Source organism: Bacillus rossius, chromosome 12, assembly GCF_032445375.1.
Source record: "Bacillus rossius redtenbacheri isolate Brsri chromosome 12, Brsri_v3, whole genome shotgun sequence".
Classification (NCBI taxonomy): domain Eukaryota; kingdom Metazoa; phylum Arthropoda; class Insecta; order Phasmatodea; family Bacillidae; genus Bacillus; species Bacillus rossius.
In genome coordinates, this window is record NC_086339.1 from 28,993,642 (window position 1) to 29,008,359 (window position 14,718).

Consider the following 14,718-nt stretch of genomic DNA (forward strand, 5'->3'; position numbering starts at 1 on the left):
TGCAGATATGTTTAAAAAATATATGAATACAAATCAGTGTAAACAAACTTACATATTAATTATGAATAAAACAAAAATGGCTGAAGAAACCCTACACTTAAAAGAACAAATCATTTTAAGTCAAAAGATTGTTTTAGTAACTGAAAATAAATTTTTACTATCAGAAATCTACAAACTTATCAACCGTAATCAAGTGTCAGGGCAGATTTGGATGTTAGTTTGTTAAATATTTTTATCAGTGATAATGTTGTCATTTTTTTTTTTTTTGCTTCTTGTTATGAACTGACATATTTAGTGATTGTGTAGTTTTGGGAGATGTTTGTATAATTTTGTTGGGAGTGTACTTGTGATGATGTCGCAGCAGCTTGTAGCATAGTCGCGACGTGACTCGATGTGGTGGTTGTGTTGCGCAGAGAGCTCCTGCAGCACATGTCCCTCCATGGAGTGCCGGAGCCCGACTCTGCACAGTCGAAGCTGGCCTCCAAGTCAAACACTTCCAAGTCTGCCGAGGGAGAAACACGAGAGGTAGGTTCCACTCTTTCTGTAGTTTGGAGCAGGCTCGTTTCACGTCGAGTCATCCCATTGGCACGACAACAAAGCCAAACAGTTGTTCACACCGTCTCTTCTTGGTCCGCTAACACTTTATTGATCTTTGATCTGTTGTACATGTAAATCGTTGGCTCGTAGCAATGCAGATAGTCTCAGGGCAAAACTCGGTCTGGGAAGAATTGTAGACATAGTCTATTATTAATTCAGATGGGTGAACGGGCAAAACTCGGGGTCTGGGAAGAATCGTAGACATAGTCTATTATTAATTCAGATGGGTGAACGATGATTGGTTCATTTAGCAGTGCTGACAGCTGTGTTGTATATAGTGCAAGTACAGTAGAACCCGTTTATAGTGAACCCGCATATAATGAATTCCCGTTTATTGTGAATTTCCGTCTCAGTCCCGGCAAAATGATGTGAGGTTATGTATTAATTTATTGGATATAGCTCACAACTTTTGTCAATGTTGATATGTTTTCCCGTGTACCACGAACAAATTTTGCCGACATAATGCACATTTATCTCAAATATTTTCATACAATTACAAGTTTTTTCACAAAACGTCTATTCTGGATCATATTTATTGAAGTTGTTCTTCGCAATACGCTACTCGATTGTCCACTGTTTATATTATAAACAAGTCATATTCGAGTGGCCTCGGTAGGCTACGTGTAGCCAAAAATTGTGATCAGTTTGGTGAAAATAAAAATAGTTTTCCCTGCATGGTTTAAGAATGGGCGAAGGCGTGTACTATTAATATGTTATCAAAATTAAACATAAATTTCCGCCACACAATTACGTATCTACATTATAGCAGCAAATTCAATATTTTTACGTCTCATTTTTATCGTTCACATTACGGACATTTTGATCGAGTAAGGTTCGTAAGACAACCACTAGACAGAACTCTGTGGACTAAATTTTTCCATAGAAAAAAAGAACATTTCGTTCCCGCTTTAGCAACTGCGATACTAAATGATACGTAGTGATCTTTGATGCGACAGACTCGTTATTTTTTGTTTATTTACTTTTTACGGTAAAAAGAATTTCGTGTTATTAAGCTGCAAATGTGCTTCAATAAGAAATACGTACATAAAAAAGGTTGAAAAACGCGGTAAAAAACGTAAGGCATTATCTGTGCGAGATAAACTGGACATTATTGAAAAGGTAGACTCCAACCCCACAGTCCCGCACGTGTTAATAGCAAAGGAACTGGGAATTGCAACATCCACATTAAGTACAATATTAAACAAGCTGAACAATCTTCTTTCTCAAGCTGCGAAAACGTCACATAGTATTAAATGCCTGAAAAAAGGATAATACGCCGATGTCCAAGAACCATTAGGTAATAGAAAGTTTGTACATGTGTAGTTCATTAAAAATATCTGCATTTGCTAATAAAACTGTTGCTTTGAGTATTTTCATTAGTTCTTTTCTTGGCTTAGGCCTATGTGTAGTTAAGATTTGCTTTTGAGTATGTATTACCAATATAAAAGTTTTCCCATATATAAAGTTTCCCCTCTATAGTGAACATATAAACTACTCCCTTCAGATTCGTTATAACAGGGTTTTACTATAGTTAATTATTTCATTTGTACTGTAGAAAACAATTTATTTTTGAATGATAAATTGGGTTTTTAAATATTTCAGAATGTTGGGTCATTGTGTACATTCTAGTGGATATCATAGGTATTTTATAACTGTTTCTAGATTTTATTAAAATAATTTATAATTTTTATAATGTGCGAGTGTTCCAAAAAAAGTAACTCAGTTCAGATACACGATATTACAAGTTTGAATTTAATGTGGAGGAACTCACAAAGTGTAATTTATTATAATATTATTATGTTGTTGTTGTTGTTGTTGTTTGAACAAACATGATTTTGCATCCATGTAATGAGCTGAAAATTTACTTCCAAACTAATATCCTTTGTATTGCTAACATTTGTTGAATACTTGAAAAAATTTATTCTTATTTATTGAAAAATCTTCTCAAAAGATGTTATGTTTATAAATCATTCAAGAAGTTTTACCAAAATGTTCATAACCCTGCCCATGTATTAAGCCTTGTTTTTTTTTTTGGCAATGTGATTTCGTACAGCATGATCTCTATTTGCAGTAGGTAGGTAGGTATGAAATGAAACAAATATAAATTAAAGTTTGGTGCTAAAACAACTAATAATAATTGTTAAGAACATATATTATTAATACGTATTGGATAATAGATAACTTTGAGGCACCTGCGTACTACATTCCTTGATACTAGCAGGTACAGTATATTTTATTTATTTATACATTGTAATATACACATTAACACCCATGAAGAAATTGCTAGGATGTGCACAACAAAGGACAAACAATTACAGTAAAAATACAAGACAAATAAGAAGTTAGTATAAACCTGAAATGAAGGATACCATATCTATTTTTTTATGAAATAGTGTTGGCAACATGTCCATTATGCAGATTTTTTGTTCTACATAGTGGTATAGAATATTTATGTTCAGTTATTACTTATTATAAATAGCGAAAATGAGCATTTCCAGTTTTGTTCGGGGGTCAAGAACTCTACTTGGACTTGATACAAAAACTTGCTCTAATGAAAAATTACAATATTGTGAGATGGTGTCTTGTACCTAGGAGTATAGAAATATGGAATTAATTCTAACATTTTTTTTTTTCACCCCTTTCAGAAACTAGGGTCCTACAGAAGATAATGTTTCAGTGTCATATAATGTTTGGATGGTTATTGTGTCAGTTTTGACTTGTGGCAGAAAGATGCATGGCTAAATGAAGGATGTAATAACAGTTTGTATTGGAGCATGCTCTAGTTGTTTAGCTGTATTGAACTTGCTCAAGAGTCGATACTGATTCTCCTTGTACATTCTGTTCTGCTGTGTAGGTAACACGCCAGTATCATAATGCAGACATCAGCCTTACCAAACGGTACAAGTGTGTCGGTTGTCCGTACGTCAGCAACAGCAAGAGCCAGTTCCTGTACCACAAGCAGTTCCATCGACCTCGTGGCGCTCTGTTCAAGTGTAGTTTCTGCTCGTACAACGTGAGCAGACGTCACTTGCTGCACCAGCACCTGAGGGTTCACGGCATTCTCGTGCCCCCGCAGAAGTCCCCTGCCAAGTCGCCGCAGAGCCCCGACAAGGATCAGCAGGACTTGAGCGATGAAGTCGCAGACGAGATAGAAGAGGTGTCGCTGGTGTCGCCGAGCAAAGTGCCACAAAAGCAGGCCCTGGACACCCGACGCTTGCCGCACATACCGCTCGTGTGGGTGTCCCGGTCCGGCAAGTTCTTCAAAATGTTCAAGTGCAGGTTTTGTCCCCATGTTAACGTGCGCAAAATAAACATACAAGAACATGAAAAGATGCATCGTGTGCGTAGGAGGAATGCCAGCGCGGTTCAAGACAGTGTGAAGGAAGATGGTTCCCACACGCCGCAAGTACAGCAGCACCGCTGTCCGGACTGCAACTACAGTTGCAACAATGCCGGTGTCCTCTCGTCGCACTCCAAAGTGCACCAGGGCATGCAAGGCCAGGTGCATTGCTTGGTTGATGCAACGAAGAGTGATGCAGCGCAGCTACGAGAGCTGAACACATCTCTCATGGACTTTGTGTGCGCCACATCTCAAGAAGACAAGGAACACAGGGAGGAACTAGCAAACTTGCAGTTCAACATTCAGAACACTTTGGTGAATGGTGATTCGTTCGATAAAAGTGAAGAGGAAGCCAAGCGAATTTTGTATTTCTGTTCCCAGTGCCCTGCAAGGTTCCTTTTCGAGAAAGAATTGAACATTCACGTAAGATTTCACGAGATTCGGTTGGCTCATCGTTGTGAATCATGTTCGTACACTGCGAGGCAGCGACATCACCTCCTGTCGCACCTCAAAGTTCATTCTGATGAATATCAGGAGAAAACAGATACTTTGGTCACTATGTACGAAACTTCAGAGCGACACACACGACCGCAAACGGACAAGATTCCAGATCAGTCCACATCCTTATGGGTTGTTGTGGACTCGCTAAATGATGTCAATTTTGTCGATGTCTCCAGTGTGAATAGCAGTCAGGATGGCAGTCGTGCAGAAACTGCAGGTACTCCATCCGAGTCGAAGAACCCGACTCGACAGTTTGCCTGCGGCTTGTGCCCAGCCAAGTTTTTTAAAAGTGTAGCGTTAGAGTACCACAAGTCACTTCACGGGGGGACGGGACAGTACAAATGCTCGCACTGTACGTATGCAGTTAAATCTCACGGCAACCTGGTAAAACACCAGACTGTGCACAAGTCGATGCCTAAAGAAATAACACCCGCTGCTAAGGAATATGCTTCTCCTAACCCAGTTCCCTTGTCTGGTACAGATCTGTTCCAACAGAAAGAGGCTCAAAAGCAGATAGCTTCGAAAGAAAACATGAACATCAGTAACAATTACAAGAAGCAAGCTGCCGGGTATGCATCCTTGCCCTGTGATCCACAGTTTGGCATCCTGATGCATGGAAACCCAGACTTCATCTATCCTACGTACCTAAAAAATGGCCGGCTCAAAGAAAAGAGGTACAAATGCCACAAATGTCCATCAGCATTTGAGAAACGAGAACAGTACAAGGTTCATCTGTCCCTCCATGGTTCTAAACAAAGATATAAATGTGAGAAGTGTGATTATTCTGTGAAATATTACGCAAATTACATCCAACACATGAAAAAGCACCAGACGAATGACGAAGCACAAGCAGCTCGTAGAAAAGAGAAAGGGCTGGAGGAAACTGGCGATACGAACATTGAAGCAAGGGAAATGCGTGAGGAGGCAGCAGTGTTTGAGAAGGCTGTCACACCATTGAAAGCTCACGCTGGTAAAGTTATCGGCTCGTCAGTGGACAAACAGGGTAACCTGACCGTAGCTGAACGACAGTATCTTCTGCTCCAGCAGCACAGGCGGTTGAACAGCAACAGTTTGCGAGAAGACGAGCAGCGTAAAGTGTTCATGTGTCCCCACTGCCCGTACTCGAGTCTGCGGCGAGATGGTCTGGAGAGCCACATCAAGCGACACATGGCCGTCTCGGGCGTGTGCAGCTCGTATGTGTGTTCGCATTGCGACTATACAGCCCTTCAGCTTCATTTCCTGAGGGAGCATAACAAAGTGCACTTTCTCTCTCCAAAAAAATCGCGAGCAGAAGCGTACATGAAGTGTGACTGTATAGAACTGTGGGGTTGTGAGGTTCCAGTCACGCATGAAACACCTGAAGTTGAAAATGGTAAACTTTCGGATAAAAAGTTGATATTTCGAGATTGTGGGTCAGCTGCCAGCGAAGGTGAAAGATTTTGCCCACGCCTGCCTCCGGACGTTCTTTGTGGGAAAGAAGAGTCCGACAGTGAGAAAATATATCTGGATTTCAAAACGTGGGGTCTTGTGCCGGAAGAAGAAATTGAACCCGCGGACGGGAAGTCGAAGGAATGTGTACACGATGAGGCTAAGTCACAAAGCAGGGAGAAAAATGTTGGCTGCCAACCACACAGCAGAGAAACGCAAACGCTGCCTTCACCTATGAAAGGCATGGGGGGAAATGAAACGTCGGGGAATCGTGAAAACCCCCAGAAGAGAAGAAAATGTGAAGCAATACTGTCTAACAAAAAGACTGGTAAAGTTCCTAAATTAGGAGATAAAAAAGTGTGTAATTTTGGTGGTGAGTTTCACCAGAGTAACACAGATAAAGAAGAGAATGGAGCAGAAGCAGCCACACTGTCACAAAGTAATTTTATATTGGCTGACGAAAGTAGTGTAGCTGTTAAAGCAATGAATATAGTTCATGGTATCGTTGCAGCACCTGTAGAAGTACAAGTCAATGACATTGAGAACGAAAATTCTTCCTCATCATCGTCATCATCCTCATCTTCTTCATCTTCCACATCCTCCACTTCTTCATCATCCTCTTCCTCCTCTTCATCTTCATCCTCCTCATCTTCTTCAAGCTTGACCTCATCCTCAAACAGCAATGGAAGTAAGTCTGAATCATCGAGTAGCTCTGACATTAAGAAAACTGATCATGTAGACATCAACATTCTGAACCCCAATCTTTCTGAAGACAGTGAAAGTGAGGAAGATAAATTGTAAAAACTTATTCTTAGATAAACTGTGTACTAACTTCACTGACTGCATTTACATTTTTTAAGAATATTGTGTAATTATATAATGTGTATATATATGTAAAACACTATTTAATTAAAATTCCTGTTATTGTTTGACATGAAAAAGATTTCATCTGAAAAAAAGTTCAAGTATTATTAGCACAGTTAAAGTGGTTTCACACAAATATTTTTTTTAAGGACTTATCCAACCTGTTTTGTAATTAATATTGTTGGATTACATTTTTTAGGAATATATTGACTTGTCAAACATAATAAGATAGATTTTCACATTTTTTTGTTACCATGAACTGTATGATAATGCATGCTTGCATTTACACTTGGTTACTTGTGCAACATTTGACTGTTACAAACAGTTAACTTAACCATTTTCAGGTAATGTAAAAATTTGCTATGCACAGAGTAAAATTTGCTATGCACCTGTTGTAAGCTCATTGTTCAAAGATTCATTGATCAAAATTTTGTTACAGTAATGTCTGTGTGTAACACTGCACTGAGTGAAAATCTTTTATTATCCTACAGGTTGCATTATCTCTGAGAACATACACTGTACAGAAGGAAAAAAAAAACTAGAAGTAAATTACTGTATTACTTGCATACTGTATAAAGTTGCATTTATTCACCCAGATACTACTACTCCACCCCCCCCCCCCCCCACACCACCATTTTTTTTCCACAAAAAAATCCTTAGCTTTCCGGCCACAGGATTGTTGGCAGATAGCTACCGCAATGTGTTGCCAGATGGATGAACTAGGGCTGAACAGTGGGATAAAGGTGCGCACTCCAGTATCGCTGCCCACGTCCCCTTGTAGAGATGAGAATCAGATTTGGAAAGGGTTGAAAATGAGGATAACACCACCAGGAAACATTACACACACACATTAAAAACCTCTCGAACAACAGTTTCGTAACAAATGGTGAAGATCAGTCTTTGTCTCCAAGCAGCATGCACAAATTTTCCTTAAGCTTCCTCGTCCCCTTATGTTCAGCCAGCAAGAACAACCACGCAGAACACTCAAAAAACAAAGGAACTGACAACAATTATGTCTTTGTCGCAAATTGCAGGCTCTGTGAAAGTTAGAAGCAGGCTGTGGCTCCTAAGAAGGTAAACTTAAATTTAGTAGGACCTTGACTGCAAAAGATTCAAACGTAATACCTGGGTAGATGTTCATGCAATTATTTCAAGAACTTATGTGATTATCTGATTAGTAGTAGTTGTTTATTTGGTAAATTTTTTAATCAATTTATGTGCACAAGATTCCCTGTCTACTCTGCCACTGAGCAGGAACACTACCTATTTTAGATTAAAGAATAACGAGTGTAGTTTGTATGAAGCGTACAAAGTTTTAATACCAATTTACATCAGTAAGTACCCTCATGCAGCCGTACCCTATTTTTTTGCATTATGAAGGGAGAAATAAAAATATACTTTTCTATAGTAGAAGCAGCTTAAGTACAGTAACCAGGAGTGGTGGTTTGTGTACAGTAAATGCAAAACTGTCAAAAATATTAACAATTCTTATGAGAAGTTAACAAAATACTGTATAGTATTTTTATCTGCTATTTAGAAACTGCAAAAATAAAATTTTTCTGTTGTAGTCACAGTTCGGCATCGGATGCACATCATACCATTGTTTTCATGCTGTGAAAGGGTACAACGGCTTCTTCTCAAACAGCCTAGCAATGGGGACCTTTAAAGTGCTCCCAACTGTATGGTTAGGGAAGAGAGTGTGCTAGAAGGGGCTTTTACAATAGAGTTATGGGTCAGCAAGCCATTCAGACTCAATCGGTTGCAGTTGGTCATTAAAGAATTTTGGTGTTCATTTGGCAACAGTATTTAAAGATTTAGTTAATATGATGTAATGAATACGTTTTTGAATAAGCTTATTTGCTTTTACAGATGTCATGGGTGTAAATTAATTTCAACAGCTTACTTTGTTGTGGTCTGTAATATGTGTTTATGTTACCCTAAAATTGAATAAAAATTTTGACTTTCATGATTTAAATTGTCCATTAGATGATAAGATATTAAAACTCTGTACTTTTTATCACATAGGGCAATGTTTCTGGATTAATTCTAGTATCCATACTGAAAGTCTACTACATAATTTGCATTTCAGAGAAGCATTTTTGTGTATCGTTGCAAGAAATTATCATTTAGTACTTGACTGCACGTTTTTAATGTGATGCACAAGGTTTGCGGCAGTAAACTCTTAATATTTTACCAAGGAACGTTGACTCTGCCACTGCACAAAATTTCAAATTTGGGATAACTTTTCATGTACTAAACACCTTCGCTTCCTAAGGGTGTAAATCGTTCCAGCCTAACCACTTCAGCACCGTTTCAGGAAAGTACCCACTAAGCAGCTTGGAACGGTAAGATCTCTTGTACCAGACTCTCATAACGTTATACAAATTTAAAGCAGAAGAAATATACAACTACGTTTGTTGAAATATTTATATTATATGTATTGTTACGAACGCAGACAGTACCGCGACGTGTCAATCTCGGAGCGGGCTCACGGCCCTGCACTGCCACAAGGCCTCCACTGACATAAGGCTAACCACGCGCGCCTAGTCAGACTACAAGGGTCATCGCTACCCCCCTCCCCCCCTCTGCTCACTGCGCATCGTCCTGCCTCGGAGCCATTATCTATCGCTGAGCAACCTTGGGAATTCCACAGGCCACCGTGTGGACGAGCGTCGCTATTCTCGATGCTTCGGGCATCGGGTCAGCACGGGATGACGCTACTCGTTACAGCTGCCCGTGTCAGTTCTAGAAGGGTGCCACAGACTACTCAAGCAGGGTAGCTGGCCTCTTGGGGCGACAGTCTCTCGCGACGGTGAGTGCTACGAATGTAACGGGAGTTCCGCGTTGAGTCACCGTGAGCGAGGGGAAATACAACTTGGTATACGTATCAGGGTGGCCACTCTAAATGGAATTCTAAATTCCTGGTTATTTCAAGGTTTTAGAGGCTCTGAATTTAAAAATTCCAGGTTTTGCGTTCAAATAACAAGTCCCGTTGGAAAATTTAATAAAATTAACAAGCAAATTTATTAATTAATGTCATGCGTGTATTACATTCAAAACCACCATAAGAATTTCTTGCTTGTTTTAATCGCTTAAGAACACTACTATGCATACTCATATAAGATATTCCAAGACTACATAGATGTAGAACAAGCTACTTATTTTCTTTTGTAAAACCATTAATAAATTGAAGAGTTAAAATTGTTAAGTATATTATGGGACACAGCTACTTTTACAGCTGACAAGCTCAATTTTTTGCACAATGATTTTAAAAAGTTAGTTTTAAAGCATCCAAATATTTCAGTCACTCACTTCAAAGGAATCTCCAATTATATACTTATGACTTATGTACACACAACATATATTGTTTAAGAAAATGTTTTGCTAGTAAATTACAAGTTCGCAAAACTACTACATTTAACCATATTTTGTGTGCTCATATATATTAATTCTGCCTCTTTCTTAGCTTCACTCAGTAACTTTGTCTCCAAATCACCTATCTAGCACGGCAATTCTTCTCTATTGCTACATTTTATTGCAATTGGTTAATTATTTGACTTTTCCTCCATGCTATTCACATAAGCATGGGCAATTCAGCTTGCCTTGCAGCAAGAGATGTATGTTTCTAACTGCTTGAACTCCTGCATTTATCACTGTCATACCCTTGTCTTATGGCATCATACACTAGTCTAGTTTTCTTCCAAGTCCCAAATAATTTGTTGGTTTTATTCTGGAGTATATTCCAGTCTTTGATGTGACAAATCATAGTAATTGTTTACGGCCGGATCTCATTTATTATTACCGATGCTGAAAATCTTCAGATGTACAAAAAAAAAAACAAGAAAGAAAAGAAATTGAGTACACACTTTGTCCCCTTAAAGGCTAATCAAAACACTGGCAACCCATAGTGTTATCTTAACGTATCACATATCTCACACCACTGTTTTTCACTCAAAAATGGTATTTAAGTGACAGTTCATAGACACAGTGTGTAGTTTTTCAACTAAGCTGTTGTAAACAGTGCCAAAAAGAAAAGGCACACAGCGCTCAAAAATTGCATAAGTTACTCAGTTTTTAGGCACGATGAACAGTTTTTCAACTAAGCTCTTTTCAACTTGCTAGACAATTCCCGATGGCTTTCAATAATTAACAAGTTACGGTTTTCCAGGCAACAAAAAAAAAATTCCCAGCTATTTCAAGGTTTCCCGATTTTCATGGTCAGGTGGCCACCCTGGCATATAAACATAATTCATTTTTAGTAATAAACTAATTGACAACAATGTAGTTTTTTTAAAATAAACATTGTAAATACATGCAGCAGTCTCAACTAACCAAACTCAGATTATCTGTTATGTACATATTTGTTCCTCGTAGACTTGATCTAACCGTTATTGAAAGCCTATTGAAAACTAACCCCAAAGACGACATTACTGGGTGGGTGAATCATGGACCGAAGTTAAAGAATCTACACTGAAGAAAAATGATCCCTCTGGGTCAACCGTAAAGAAAGATAATTCAGATGACAAAAATGATGTTACTGCTGTTAAGTTTTATTACTTTAGTTGTTTCGACTGTGTTTGGCATAATCTGCCATCACAGCGGGCTCACAAACAAGCAGCACCTAGTTCACTCCCATGTTACTGGCTGCCAGGCCAGGCAACAGGTGGAGGGAGAACCTGCGTGAGACATAACCTCTCTTCTTCCATCATGGGTTTCTGGTATGTTCACAAAAAAAAAGTGTTTGGAAATTTGATTTTGAAGGGTGCACAACTCCCACAACAGTTATCTTAAAGTCGCAAATCCGAATACATCATCTCTTCTTTTGTTGAAAAGATGAGACACCTGTATAGTGACTTCATTATTATCCAAGCTCAAATCCTGAAAGTACAGCCAACTTAAATTTTTGTTGCAAGATTAGCTGAAAGTAGCAAAATGGTTTAGTTAAGAGCATTCATGGGCCAGGGCTTCTCAATCCAGCCTGTGACGGTTTTGTAAACCCCTGCAATTACACATAGGTAAAAAGGTTTTTTCTGCGTAGCTAGAACAAAATAACAGTTTTCTTCTCATTAAGTACGGTATAATCGTGTCTAATATTAACTGAGTTTGCACGCAACCTCGTGTAGGCGTAGTGCTGTAATAGACGTCTGTAGATCGGTAGCATGGCGATGTGGAATACGATGCGAGTGGCAGTGTTCACACTGGTGTCTTCACAGTGCCTGGCATGTAGAGCGCACGGTGTTGCTCACCTAAGTTCGGAATGAATCGGGCGCTACAATTTTCGTTTCATCTGTTCTCAAAGTCAACGTAGTTCAAACATTCACATAGACAGTGTCAAGTCACCTCTGCGGCTGTGTGTCTGGCTTGTGTTTCTATAGTTTTGCTTTGTTGGTAGTGTTTTTAGACATTTTTGATTGTTACAATGGCAAGTAAAAAACATAAAGATGATTCAGAATGTCGTGTTTTTAAAGATGAGTGGACTTGGAAATACTTTTTTCACGCCTATTAAGGGTAAACCCGTGCGCCCCATTTGCAATGAAGCTGTAGCCGAATTCAAGGAATTCAACCTCTCACGATACTTTATGACAAAACATAACAATACCACTTATGAAACTACGACAGAAGAATGGAAGCAAAAAGCAGCAGCTTACATAAAAAACTGTTATGTCAGCAAAATATTTTTAAAAAACAAAGCTGTTCTCAAAAGCTAGCTACACATGCCAGTTACGTTGTAGCAAGCAATATTGCTAAAAGTAACAAAAGCATTTTCTGTTGGTGAATTTTTAACTTGTATGCTTCAAGTATGTGACTTTTTGTGTCCTGACTAAACACAGGATTTTGAGACAGTAAGTTTGTCTCACAACTAGAGTCAAAGATAAGAGTTAAAAATTTTTTTTTGCATTTGATGAAAGTACGGATATAACTGAAAAAGCTCAATTGTTGATATTTATAATACGAATTTCTGACAATTTGTGTGTTAGTGAAGAATTAGCTTGCATGCATTCATGAGAGGGAACGACAAAAGGATCAAACATTTTTCAAGAATTTCAAGAAACTATCACATCTTTGAAAGTACCTTTGACCAAAATTTGTAACATTACCACTGATGGAGCACTGAATATAACGGACAAAATCTGGTTTAGTAAGCACATTTAATGAATCATTTCCTGGGAACGAAGTTGGGTTTCTTCATTGTCATACATCAAGACACTTTCTGTAAATCTGCTCTAGACATGAAACATGTGCTTAATAGCATTCGTTCACAAGTACTCGATCATAGACAATTTTGGAAGTTTCCTGACTCATTGCAATCTTAATATTATGATGTAGGTACTTTACTAAGCTAAAATAAGGTGGCTCAGTGCAGGACTGGTTTTCGAAAAAATTTGGGACCTAAAAGACGAAATAATATCTTTCATGGAAGAAAAATGAATGGACGAATATGAACATTTGAAATATATTGTATGGCTTTCAGACTTTGCATTTTTTTTTACAGATCTTCTCAGTCACATCAATAAATTGAACCTCAACTCCAAGGAAGAAATCAATTAATCCATGTTATTTGTGGTGATTTCAGGGTTTTCACATTCCAATTGAATCTATTTTCCAAACAACTTGTTGAAAGACTTTACTCATTTTCCAAGACTAATAACTATTGCAAATAAGGAAGACAAACTTAAGAGCTATGAGAAAAGCGTGAAAAGTCTGTGAAAGATTTGAACGAATATTCCAAGACTTCAAAGTTATCAACCTGGACATTTTTTAGCATGCCATTTAATGTGGATTGTGCAGCTTGAACCTATTGAGTTGCAATGTAACACTGAATTGAAGCAACCATTTCTCAAAGTTTCTAAAATTGAGTTCTACAAGGCCCTGTCAAAATCAAGTTTCCCAAACCTGAAATCTCACTCTCAGAAGATAATTGCAATGTTTGCATCTTCCTACATCAGTGAACATGTATTTTATACACAAAAGCAGCATTATAAACAGATTGACTGACCACCATTTACCTTCATTACTGCCAATCAGCTCGTCCCAGTTTCTAGCAAATTATGAACAACTTTTAGAAGCTCAGTCACATACACCTCCAAACTCTTTCTAAAGATTAATCTATTTCTGTAACTTTTTTTAGTTTTTTTTAAATATTGTAGCATATAATATGTGTGATTTACAAATAACCGGTGAACCAATTTCAAAACTTTCAGGACCTTTCAATAATTTTTATACAACTTTTTATATTACAGAGTTTATTTTATACATAAGCAAAATTAAACATAATATGAAATTGATCTCTTTATTCACAGGAATTGTTCCAATTTATATGTTGTATAAAGCTTATAACTTTTCAGTTTATACATTACTCAAATGAACAAATATTTTTATTTGTGTGTGACAATAAACTGAAGCGAAGCATCAAAAAACAAAATGCAAGTTAGCAAATGTCTGCTAAAAATGTAAGTTTTGTGACTTACATCACCATTACTGTTTATTTCAGGACTTTTTCGTTAAGAGATCTTAAGTTCAATTATTTCAGAGACCTGTAGATACCCTGCATTAAGCCTTTGAGAACAATTGTGCATAGCTTAATTAATTTTTAGGTACCTTTTGTTTTCACCTATTAACACAAGTCTTCCGATTTTTAGAATTTTTCTGTTAATTCATAACAAACTAATCAAGTTTTATTAGGGATACCTGTTTTCAAAGCTATCCAATTGTAATTAGATGCATTAAACCACATTTATTGATAAATATTGGAGACATATTTGCACAGTGTCTTAAAATATATCAAACCAAGAGAGAATGAAATGCAATGGAGTTAATGCAAGGAAAGTCTTAAATTTATTTTTTTATACACAATTTTAAGTTTGTCTGTTATGACTGTTTTACAAATGGAAAAGCCTAATTTTTCCCCCAAGCCCTTTCAAATTTCAAAGAAATGCATTATTTGAAGTGGTTCTGTTGTTTGGAAAAATGGCCAATAAAGAGAAAAG

General features: G+C 37.7%; 1 protein-coding gene across 4 annotated transcripts in view; it reads left to right on the top strand.

Annotated features, from left to right (window-relative positions):
* The window catches only part of LOC134537774 (uncharacterized), a 118,082-nt gene extending 110,775 nt beyond the window's left edge, over positions 1-7,307 (top strand). For all 4 annotated transcript variants that reach the window (XM_063378561.1, XM_063378563.1, XM_063378564.1 and 1 more), the window contains 2 exons: positions 414-525; positions 3,452-7,307. In XM_063378561.1, coding sequence (XP_063234631.1) covers positions 414-525; positions 3,452-6,667 — 3,328 coding nt within the window. In that variant the 3' untranslated portion in view covers positions 6,668-7,307. The remainder of the gene's footprint in view (positions 1-413; positions 526-3,451) is intronic.
* Positions 7,308-14,718: the final 7,411 nt, after the last annotated feature.